Genomic DNA, 12799 nt, shown 5'->3' with positions numbered 1-12799 from the left:
TGGCACTCTTCATTAATTGTCCTGATCAGGCCATTGGCAGTAGTAATTCCCCAGAAGAAGTTGCCGCAGCATCATGTGGTGAAAAGGATCAGCGAAACAGTAGTAGATGATGGCAAGAATTGTTGACTGAAAAGAATAAAATGGGGTGAGGAAAAAATGAGGAATGATGTAGAATAAATTGCTCTGCAAAGACAAAAGTTTGTTACGTGGAGTAGAGAAGAGAGAAAATATTGTCTCAATCAAGACTGTGCGGCATCTCCCCAATAACAACCCATGGGTGACCAAGGACATTAAGGTGACACTGAACAGGAAGAAGGCTGCATGAAGACAGAGAGGAGCTGAAGAGAGTGCAGCATGAACTGAGGAAGAAGATCACAGAGGGGAAAAATATTTACAGGAGGAAGCTGGAGAGCAAGCTCCAACAGAACATGAGGGAGGTGTGGAGTTGTATGAGAACTAGAGCTGGGTATTGATTCAAATTTCAAGAATTGATTCAGAATCGATTAATTTGATCCGATATCAGTTTGGATTAGTGTTTTTAAAACTATTGATACAAAACTCATGCCTGCAGCACTCACTGCATGGCACGCTGCAGCAGGAGAACGTGGACATTAGGGCCCAGTCACACAGCACATGATGAACGAAGGAAAAAAAAGTCAAATCTTCGAGAAAAGGTGGACGACTGAGCCATCACCAAAAAGCCTGCGAGTCCAGAGCGCATAAAGGAACGAAACAAAACTGAAACGAAAAAAAAATAAATAAATAAACGAACGACAGCCTTGATGCTTTTAAACAAAATCGAAACAAAACATTCATGATGGTGTGACTTGACAGCGGGTATGAGACCAAGCACGTGTGCTCTGCAGCCAGCCTGCAGGTGCAGGATCTGGTTGCCTTGACCACAGGTTTGTCTTCACAACATGTGCGCACATGCACTTTCCAGCCGTTTGTGGCTGGAACATGCGTAAATAGTTAATGTATTTCAATTTTCAATTTATTTTCATTTATATAGCGCCAAATCACAACAGAGTTGCCTCAGAGCGCTTCACACAGGCAAGGTTAGACCTTTCCCCAGACCCCCTGTGAATTTTCCTCGGATTTCACAATTTTCATTTCACAGCCCTGTTATGTGCAATATTGTCAAACATCTTGTGCAATATATCAGTTATTTCGCATAAATTTGTTGTACATATTATTAAATAAAATTGATTCATTGATTGATTTTCCTTTAATACTAACGCTTTCTGTACACTCTGTATTTAACTAACCAGTGTTTACTGTTTCTGTACTCTGGCAAAATAATTTCCATCAGAATAAATATAGTTGATCTTTATCTTTAAAGTGTTATTGAGACATTTGAGCAGTTCACCTTCTGATTATTGCCTGTCAAACATTACATTAAGGTCACACTTTGGGGCTTACACTGGTTAAGATTGAAGTGCTCTTGGCGGTGTTTGGAAAGGTCACTTAGTGACCCTGGTCAATGGGCCAACAAGACCATTTTTGGTGAAACACTTGACTTCAGATAATTTAACTGAAATGCCTTTCCTGTGTCTGCAGAAATCATGGAATGGGAGACACCAGCATTAATTTTGAGGTGATCCCAGGGAAAAACCAGAAGAGTGAATATGTGATGACATGTGGGAAGCATACTGTGCGCGGTTGGTGTATGTAAACCATCTTCCTCATTTTCTCAGAAAAAGATGCAATGCACAATGAGTCTATAAAGATCTGAATGCTAAGTGTTGATTCTGAGTGGGATCGCCACAAATAATTTTGTTGCACTGTTAGTATACCAAACTCTATATAATGCAGGTTTATTTATAGTTAGTGTGATCCTCCTTCAAGGCCAAAAATTTATATACAGTGCATCAGGAAAGTAGTCACAGCGCTTCACTTTTTATACATTTTTTATGTTACAGCCTTATTCCAAAATGGATGAGATTAATTTTTGTTGTTGTTGTTTTTCAAAATTTATTAAAAATTAAAAAACAAAAAAACACGTGTACATAAGTATTCACAGCCTTTGCCATTGAGCTCATGTGCATCCTGTTTCCACTGATCATCCGTGAGATGTTTCTACAGCTTAATTGGAGGCCACCTGGGGTAAATTCAGTTGATTGGACATAATTTAAAAAGACACACACCTGTCTACATATAAGGTCCCACAGTTGACAGTGCATGTCAGAGCACAAACCAAGCATGAAGTCAAAGGAATTGTCTGTAGACCTCCAAGACAGGATTGTCTTGAGGCACAAATCTGGGGAAGGTTACAGGAAGCTTTCTGCTGCTTTAAACGTCCCAGTGAGCAGAGTGGCCTCCATCATCCACAAATGGAAGAAGTTTGGATCCACCAGGACTCTTCCTAGAGCTGGCCGCCCATCTAAACTGAGCGATCGGGGGAGAAGGACCTTAGTCATTGAGGTGACCAAGAACCTGATGGTCACTGTATCTCTGTGGAGAGAGGAGAACCTTCCAGAAGGACAACCATCTCTGCAGCAATCCACCAATCAGGCCTGTGTGATAGAGTGGCCAGATGGAAGCCCCTCCCTAAAAGGCACATGGCAGCCCACCTGGAGTTTGCCAAAAAGCACCTGAAGGACTCTCAGACCACGAGAAACAAAATTCTCTGGTCTGATGAGACAAAGATTGAACTCTTTGGTGTGAATGCCAGACATCATGTTTGGAGGAAACCAGGCACCATCCCTACAGTGAAGCATGGTGGTGGCAGCATCATGCTGTGAGGATGTTTTTCAGCAGCAGGAACTGAGATTAGTCAGGATTAAGGGAAAGATGAATGCAGCAATGTACAGAGACATCCTGGATAAAAACCTGTTCCAGAGTGCTCTTGACCTCAGACTGGGGTGAGAATTCATCTTTCAGCAGGACAATGACCCAAAGCACACAGCCAAGATATCAAAGGAGTGGCTTCAGGACAACTCTGTGAATGTCCTAGAGTGGCCCAGCAAGAGTCAGATTGATCATCTCTGGAGAGATCTGAAAATGGTTGTGCACTGACGCTCCCCATCCAACCTGATGGAGCTTGGGAGGTGCTGCAAATAGGAATGGGCAAAACTGCACAAAGATAGGTGTACCAAGCTTGTGGCATGCATTCAATAATATCTGAGACTATAATTGCTGCCAAAGGTGCATCAGCAAAGCATTGAGGAAAGAGTGTTAATGCTTACAGTATGTACATGTGATTTCTTAGTTTTTATTTTTAATAAATTAGCAAAAATAATAAAAAAAAACCAACAAAAAAAACCCTTTTTTTTCATGTCAATATGGGGTGTAATCAGTAGAATTTTGAGGGGAAAAATGAATTTACTCCATTTTGGAATATGGCAGTAGCATAACAAAATGTGGAAAAAGGTGAAGCGCTGTGAATACGTTCTGGATGCACCGTATAACGTGTGTGTGTATATGTATCTATGTATGTAATTATCATTTTCTCTATATCCTTCCCCAGTGTTAATGTTTCCTGGATTTGGTCACATACACTCTAGAGGAAAGAGTACTGACGGGGACTAGAAGGAGAGAGCATATCTCACCCATATTGGCCTCTCTTCATTGGCTTCCTGTTAATTCTAGAATAGAATTTAAAATTCTTCTTCTTACTTATAAGGTTTTGAATAATCAGGTCCCATCTTATCTTAGGGACCTCGTAGTACCATATCACCCCAATAGAGCGCTTCGCTCTCAGACTGCAGGCTTACTTGTAGTTCCTAGGGTTTGTAAGAGTAGAATGGGAGGCAGAGCCTTCAGCTTTCAGGCTCCTCTCCTGTGGAACCAGCTCCCAATTCAGATCAGGGAGACAGACACCCTCTCTACTTTTAAGATTAGGCTTAAAACTTTCCTTTTTGCTAAAGCTTATAGTTAGGGCTGGGTCAGGTGACCCTGAACCATCCCTTAGTTATGCTGCTATAGACGTAGACTGCTGGGGGGTTCCCATGATGCACTGTTTCTTTCTCTTTTTGCTCTGTATGCACCACTCTGCATTTAATCATTAGTGATCGATCTCTGCTCCCCTCCACAGCATGTCTTTTTCCTGGTTCTCTCCCTCAGCCCCAACCAGTCCCAGCAGAAGACTGCCCCTCCCTGAGCCTGGTTCTGCTGGAGGTTTCTTCCTGTTAAAAGGGAGTTTTTCCTTCCCACTGTAGCCAAGTGCTTGCTCACAGGGGGTCGTTTTGACCGTTGGGGTTTTACATAATTATTGTATGGCCTTGCCTTACAATATAAAGCGCCTTGGGGCAACTGTTTGTTGTGATTTGGCGCTATATAAAAAATTGATTGATTGATACACTCAACAAAATATAAACGCAACACTTTTGGTTTTGCTCCCATTTTGTATGAGATGAACTCAAAGATCTAAAACGTTTTCCACATACACAATATCACCATTTCCTTCAAATATTGTTCACAAACCAGTCTAAATCTGTGATAGTGAGCACTTCTCCTTTGCTGAGATAATCCATCCCACCTCACAGGTGTGCCATATCAAGATGCTGATTAGACACCATGATTAGTGCACAGGTGTGCCTTAGACTGTCCACAATAAAAGGCCACTCTGAAAGGTGCAGTTTTGTTTTATTGGGGGGGGGATACCAGTCAGTATCTGGTGTGACCACCATTTGCCTCATGCAGTGCAACACATCTCCCTCGCATAGAGTTGATCAGGTTGTCAATTGTGGCCTGTGGAATGTTGGTCCACTCCTCTTCAATGGCTGTGCGAAGTTGCTGGATATTGGCTGTAACTGGTACACACTGTCGTATACGCCGGTCCAGAGCATCCCAAACATGCTCAATGGGTGACATGTCCGGTGAGTATGCCGACCATGCAAGAACTGGGACATTTTCAGCTTCCAAGAATTGTGTACAGATCCTTGCAACATGGGGCCGTGCATTATCCTGCTGCAACATGAGGTGATGTTCTGGATGTATGGCACAACAATGGGCCTCAGGATCTTGTCACGGTATCTCTGTGCATTCAAAATGCCATCAATAAAATGCACCTGTGTTCTTCGTCCATAACAGACGCCTGCCCATACCATAACCCCACCGCCACGATGGGCCACTCGATCCACAACATTGACATCAGAAAACCGCTCACCCACACGACGCCACACGCGCTGCCATCTGCCCTGAACAGTGTGAACCGGGATTCATCCGTGAAGAGAACACCTCTCCAACGTGCCAAACGCCAGCGAATGTGAGCATTTGCCCACTCAAGTCGGTTATGACGACGAGCTGGAGTCAGGTCGAGACCCCGATGAGGACGACGAGCATGCAGATGAGCTTCCCTGAGACGGTTTGTGCAGAAATTCTTTGGTTATGCAAACTGATTGTTTCAGCAGCTGTCCGAGTGGCTGGTCTCAGACGATCTTGGAGGTGAACATGCTGGATGTGGAGGTCCTGGGCTGGTGTGGTTACACGTCGTCTGCGGTTGTGAGGCTGGTTGGATGTACTGCCAAATTCTCTGAAACGCCTTTGGAGATGGCTTATGGTAGAGAAATGAACATTCAATACACGAGCAACAGCTCTGGTTGACATTCCTGCTGTCAGCATGCCAATTGCACGCTCCCTCAAATCTTGCGACATCTGTGGCGTTGTGCTGTGTGATAAAACTGCACCTTTCAGAGTGGCCTTTTATTGTGGGCAGTCTAAGGCACACCTGTGCACTAATCATGGTGTCTAGTCAGCATCTTGATATGGCACACCTGTGAGGTGGGATGGATTATCTCAGCAAAGGAGAAGTGCTCACTATCACAGATTTAGACTGGTTTGTGAACAATATTTGAAGGAAATGGTGATATTGTGTATGTGGAAAAAGTTTTAGATCTTTGAGTTCATCTCATACAAAATGGGAGCAAAACCAAAAGTGTTGCGTTTATATTTTGTTGAGTGTATTTAATTTCCGTTACTGTGTTTTGTTTTCATAAGTCTGCTTAGAGTGCACTACATATAGCTGCGATTTACATGTTATATATTTGTTGCTTTTGTCATCAGGCAAAAACAAGAGGGTTGGAAAACAACTAGCATCTCAGAAAATCTTACAGATGCTTCATCCCCATGTCAGAAATTGGGGTTCACTGCTGCGCATGTATGGCAAAGAGAGTAATAAGATGGTCAAAAAGGTAGGTGTCTTTTGTCATTGAAAATATTATTTTGGTTTTTTGTTTGTTTGGTTTTTTGTTAGTTTTCTGTCAACCATGTCTTTTTGACCCTTAAAATCCTTTGATTTATTTGAGTCTTAAAAAAAATTTATAACTGCACTTCCACTGCCCCCCCTCCCAATTCCACAGAAAAGTAGCTCATATGTAGTAATATATTGCCTTGAACCCAAATATTTTCAGGTGTCTAAAAATCTAAAGTTATTACTAAGAGTTGCAGTTAGACCTCAGATACTGTTACAGCTTTGCACTGTATTTGTTGATGCTCACACAGACCAGATAAGCTGCAGGAGATCAAGTCAGAGGTTTTGAGCTTGACTTTAAAGCAGTGAAATATGTATGACTAGAAAATTGTTACTGCTGTTGATGATCTACAAGTGGCTATTTACACTGCAGAAGTGCAACGCTGAGCTCTGAAAAACTAAGTACTAATGTAGCTAGACTAGACCACTTACCACCATTTTTTCCAGGAAGTGTCATTTTTGAGTCGAAGTTGGTATCAAGTTGGTATCTCTTCTTTATGCGTGCATGCACATCTTCATGAACGTTTTGTCTGATGTTTTGCAGGAGAGCTCAGACAAGAGTGTGATTGAGCTTCAGCAGTATGCCAAAAAGAACAAGCCAAACCTCCATATCCTAAACAAACTGCAAGAGGAAATGAAGAAGCTAGCCAAGCACAGGGTAAGGATCGTTCCTTCAGGTAAAGAACTACAGTGCATCCAGAAAGCATCATAGAGCTTCACTTTTTCTACATTTTGTTATGTTACAGGCTCATTCCAGAATGGAGTAAATTCATCCCCCCCAAACTCATTTTTCCAAGTGGAAACAGGATGCACCTGAGCTTGATTTTGACCTTCATGGCAAAGGCTGTGAATACTTAAGGGATATCATAGTTTCTTTTTTTTTTTTTTTTTTTTTTTTATATAAATTTGCAAAAATCTAAAAACAAAAACAACTTCTTTCACATTGTCATTATGGGGTATGTGTGTATAATTTTGAGGAAAAAAAATTTCAGCCATTTTGGAGTAAGGCTGTAACATAAAATTGTGGAAAAAGTGAAGCACTGTGAATGCTTTCTGGATGCACTGTAGGAGTGTACACAGACGCACACGCAGTTTTAGTGTTTTTCAGCTGGAACTACAGATGTTAGTTTCCTCTCACTGAGACACAAGGCAAGAATGTACATGTGAACATGCATTATTTTATTTTAGATTTATTTGATGGCCAGTTGTGGCCTGTTGAGGTGCAATAAATATCATTCATTCATTCATTTTCAGTCGCACATCTGGGTCCAGGTCACGGTGCAATAAATATCAAAAATTTCTAAAATATCTGTTGTGTTTGATTGTTCTATTATAAACACAGTAATGATAAAATCTACAATAATACGTTGAATTGCACCTATCATGTTGTCCCACAGCAACATTAAAATAGTGTAGATTAGTGTACAACCCCAGTTCCAGTTGGGATGTTGTGTGAAATGGAAATAAAAACAATACAATGATTTGCAAATCCTCTTCAACCCATATTCATTTGAATACACCACAAAGACAAGATATTTAATGTTCAAACTGGTAAACTTTATTGTTTTGTGCAAATATTTGCCCATTTTGAAATGGATGCCTGCAACACATTTTAAAAAAGCTGGGACAGTGGTCTGTTTACCACTGTTACATCACCTTTCCTTCTAACAACTCACTCACTCACTCACTCACTCACTCACACACACACACAAATTCTTGTGTGAATTCCTGTAAATCCATTCAAAGCCACTATCTTTTTTCCAATGAAAGAAAGTGTAGATTAATAAAACAAAAAGTCACTCATGTAAATTGTGTGAATTACTGTAAATCCATTCAAAGCCAGTATTTTTCTTTTCTAATGATAGAAAGCCTACATTAATAAAAAGTCACATAATCTTGTCTAAAATCCTGTTTGAACAGCACAATGTTTATTTTCCAGGGAGAGAAAAATTCTTACCATGTTTCTTGAGGGTAAAAGATGCAGTTCGCTTTTCCCGTTTCTTTTATCTTTCAGTTCATGAGGACGACTTTAAATTCAAGCCAGCGCCAATTCCACAGATTCTTGATTCGTTATCCAACTTTTTCACACCGTCTTTCTCACCATATTCTCTCTGTCCAATGTTGCTCCGTGACAGATATACCGCAAAATACTGCTTTTAAAAAGTTGGTAGCTCTAAAAAGTATGTGATGTTCACATGCTACATTTATCTTAAAAACAGCAGCTTGCAGCAGGAGGCACACAGCGTTGCTGTAACAGCCAACCAGCCCCGCTTTGCGACAACTGTCAATCAATCAATCAATCAATTTTTTTATATAGCGCCAAATCACAACAAACAGTTGCCCCAAGGCGCTTTATATTGTAAGGCAAGGCCATACAATAATTATGTAAAACCCCAACGGTCAAAACGACCCCCTGTGAGCAAGCACTTGGCTACAGTGGGAAGGAAAACTCCCTTTTAACAGGAAGAAACCTCCAGCAGAACCAGGCTCAGGGAGGGGCAGTCTTCTGCTGGGACTGGTTGGGGCTGAGGGAGAGAACCAGGAAAAAGACATGCTGTGGAGGGGAGCAGAGATCGATCACTAATGATTAAATGCAGAGTGGTGCATACAGAGCAAAAAGAGAAAGAAACAGTGCATCATGGGAACCCCCCAGCAGTCTACGTCTATAGCAGCATAACTAAGGGATGGTTCAGGGTCACCTGATCCAGCCCTAACTATAAGCTTTAGCAAAAAGGAAAGTTTTAAGCCTAATCTTAAAAGTAGAGAGGGTGTCTGTCTCCCTGATCTGAATTGGGAGCTGGTTCCACAGGAGAGGAACCTGAAAGCTGAAGGCTCTGCCTCCCATTCTACTCTTACAAACCCTAGGAACTACAAGTAAGCCTGCAGTCTGAGAGCGAAGCGCTCTATTGGGGTGATATGGTACTACGAGGTCCCTAAGATAAGATGGAACCTGATTATTCAAAACCTTATAAGTAAGAAGAAGAGTTTTTAAATTCTATTCTAGAATTAACAGGAAGCCAATGAAGAGAGGCCAATATGGGTGAGATATGCTCTCTCCTTCTAGTCCCCGTCAGTACTCTAGCTGCAGCATTTTGAATTAACTGAAGGCTTTTTAGGGAACTTTTAGGACAACCTGATAATAATGAATTACAATAGTCCAGCCTAGAGGAAATAAATGCATGAATTAGTTTTTCAGCATCACTCTGAGACAAGACCTTTCTGATTTTAGAGATATTGCGTAAATGCAAAAAAGCAGTCCTACATATTTGTTTAATATGCGCTTTGAATGACATATCCTGATCAAAAATGACTCCAAGATTTCTCACAGTATTACTAGAGGTCAGGGTAATGCCATCCAGAGTAAGGATCTGGTTAGACACCATGTTTCTAAGATTTGTGGGGCCAAGTACAATAACTTCAGTTTTATCTGAGTTTAAAAGCAGGAAATTAGAGGTCATCCATGTCTTTATGTCTGTAAGACAATCCTGCAGTTTAGCTAATTGGTGTGTGTCCTCTGGCTTCATGGATAGATAAAGCTGGGTATCATCTGCGTAACAATGAAAATTTAAGCAATACCGTCTAATAATACTGCCTAAGGGAAGCATATATAAAGTGAATAAAATTGGTCCTAGCACAGAACCTTGTGGAACTCCATAATTAACTTTAGTCTGTGAAGAAGATTCCCCATTTACATGAATTGTAATCTATTAGACAAATATGATTCAAACCACCGCAGCGCAGTGCCTTTAATACCTATGGCATGCTCTAATCTCTGTAATAAAATTTTATGGTCAACAGTATCAAAAGCAGCACTGAGGTCTAACAGAACAAGCACAGAGATGAGTCCACTGTCCGAGGCCATAAGAAGATCATTTGTAACCTTCACTAATGTTGTTTCTGTACTATGATGAATTCTAAAACCTGACTGAAACTCTTCAAATAGACCATTCCTCTGCAGATGATCAGTTAGCTGTTTTACAACTACCCTTTCAAGAATTTTTGAGAGAAAAGGAAGGTTGGAGATTGGCCTATAATTAGCTAAGATAGCTGGGTCAAGTGATGGCTTTTAAGTAATGGTTTAATTACTGCCACCTTAAAAGCCTGTGGTACATAGCCAACTAACAAAGATAGATTGATCATATTTAAGATCGAAGCATTAAATAATGGTAGGGCTTCCTTGAGCAGCCTGGTAGGAATGGGGTCTAATAAACATGTTGATGGTTTGGATGAAGTAACTAATGAAAATAACTCAGACAGAACAATCGGAGAGAAAGAGTCTAACCAAATACCGGCATCACTGAAAGCAGCCAAAGATAACGATACGTCTTTGGGATGGTTATGAGTAATTTTTTCTCTAATAGTTAAAATTTTGTTAGCAAAGAAAGTCATGAAGTCATTACTAGTTAAAGTTAATGGAATACTCAGCTCAATAGAGCTCTGACTCTTTGTCAGCCTGGCTACAGTGCTGAAAAGAAACCTGGGGTTCTTATTTTCTTCAATTAGTGATGAGTAGAAAGATGTCCTAGCTTTACGGAGGGCTTTTTTATAGAGCAACAGACTCTTTTTCCAGGCTAAGTGAAGATCTTCTAAATTAGTGAGACGCCATTTCCTCTCCAACTTACGGGTTATCTGCTTTAAGCTACGAGTTTGTGAGTTATACCACGGAGTCAGACACTTCTGATTTAAAGCTCTCTTTTTCAGAGGAGCTACAGCATCCAAAGTTGTCTTCAATGAAGATGTAAAATTATTGACGAGATACTCTATCTCCCTTACAGAGTTTAGGTAGCTACTCTGCACTGTGTTGTTATATGGCATTAGAGAACATAAAGAAGGAATCATATCCTTAAACCTAGTTACAGCGCTTTCTGAAAGACTTCTAGTGTAATGAAACTTATTCCCTACTGCTGGGTAGTCCATCAGAGTAAATGTAAATGTTATTAAGAAATGATCAGACAGAAGGGAGTTTTCAGGGAATACTGTTAAGTCTTCTATTTCCATACCATAAGTCAGAACAAGATCTAAGATATGATTAAAGTGGTGGGTGGACTCATTTACTTTTTGAGCAAAGCCAATAGAGTCTAATAATAGATTAAATGCAGTGTTGAGGCTGTCATTCTCAGCATCTGTGTGGATGTTAAAATCGTCCACTATAATTATCTTATCTGAGCTAAGCACTAAGTCAGACAAAAGGTCTGAAAATTCACAGAGAAACTCACAGTAACGACCAGGTGGACGATAGATAATAACAAATAAAACTGGTTTTTGGGACTTCCAATTTGGATGGACAAGACTAAGAGACAAGCTTTCAAATGAATTAAAGCTCTGTCTGGGTTTTTGATTAATTAATAAGCTGGAATGGAAGATTGCTGCTAATCCTCCGCCCCGGCCCGTGCTACGAGCATTCTGACAGTTAGTGTGACTCGGGGGTGTTGACTCATTTAAACTAACATATTCATCCTGCTGTAACCAGGTTTCTGTTAGGCAGAATAAATCAATATGTTGATCAATTATTATATCATTTACCAACAGGGACTTAGAAGAGAGAGACCTTATGTTTAATAGACCACATTTAACTGTTTTAGTCTGTGGTGCAGTTGAAGGTGCTATATTATTTTTTCTTTTTGAATTTTTATGCTTAAATAGATTTTTGCTGGTTATTGGTAGTCTGGGAGCAGGCACCGTCTCTACGGGGATGGGGTAATGAGGGGATGGCAGGGGGAGAGAAGCTGCAGAGAGGTGTGTAAGACTACAACTCTGCTTCCTGGTCCCAACCCTGGATAGTCACGGTTTGGAGGATTTAAGAAAATTGGCCAGATTTCTAGAAATGAGAGCTGCTCCATCCAAAGTGGGATGGATGCCGTCTCTCCTAACAAGACCAGGTTTTCCCCAGAAGCTTTGCCAATTATCTATGAAGCCCACCTCATTTTTTGGACACCACTCAGACAGCCAGCAATTCAAGGAGAACATGCGGCTAAACATGTCACTCCCGGTCTGATTGGGGAGGGGCCCAGAGAAAACTACAGAGTCCGACATTGTTTTTGCAAAGTTACACACCGATTTAATGTTAATTTTAGTGACCTCCGATTGGCGTAACCGGGTGTCATTACTGCCGACGTGAATTACAATCTTACCAAATTTACGCTTAGCCTTAGCCAGCAGTTTCAAATTTCCTTCAATGTCGCCTGCTCTGGCCCCCGGAAGACAATTGACTATGGTTGCTGGTGTCGCTAACTTCACATTTCTCAAAACAGAGTCGCCAATAACCAGAGTTTGATCCTCGGCGGGTGTGTCGTCGAGTGGGGAAAAACGGTTAGAGATGTGAACGGGTTGGCGGTGTACACGGGGCTTCTGTTTAGGGCTACGCTTCCTCCTCACAGTCACCCAGTCAGCCTGCTTTCCCGGCTGCTCGGGATCTGCCAGGGGGGAACTAACGGCGGCTAAGCTACCTTGGTCCGCACCGACTACAGGGGCCTGGCTAACTGTAGAATTTTCCACGGTGCGGAGCCGAGTCTCCAATTCGCCCAGCCTGGCCTCCAAAGCTACGAATAAGCTACACTTATTACAAGTACCGTTACTGCTAAAGGAGGCCGAGGAATAACTAAACAT

At 41.3% G+C, this 12799-nt stretch overlaps 1 protein-coding gene across 1 annotated transcript in view; it reads left to right on the top strand.

Annotated features, from left to right (window-relative positions):
• Positions 1 to 12799, top strand: part of dgcr8 (DGCR8 microprocessor complex subunit) — a 50329-nt gene that overhangs the window by 32779 nt on the left and 4751 nt on the right. Inside the window, exons 11-13 of the mRNA XM_034171095.1 lie at positions 1561 to 1667; positions 6007 to 6134; positions 6738 to 6851. Coding sequence (XP_034026986.1) covers positions 1561 to 1667; positions 6007 to 6134; positions 6738 to 6851 — 349 coding nt within the window. The remainder of the gene's footprint in view (positions 1 to 1560; positions 1668 to 6006; positions 6135 to 6737; positions 6852 to 12799) is intronic.

This window comes from Thalassophryne amazonica, chromosome 5 (genome assembly GCF_902500255.1).
Source record: "Thalassophryne amazonica chromosome 5, fThaAma1.1, whole genome shotgun sequence".
Taxonomy (NCBI): Eukaryota; Metazoa; Chordata; class Actinopteri; order Batrachoidiformes; family Batrachoididae; genus Thalassophryne; species Thalassophryne amazonica.
Note: the sequence above shows the minus strand (reverse complement) of the source record. Positions and strands in the feature narration are given on the sequence as shown.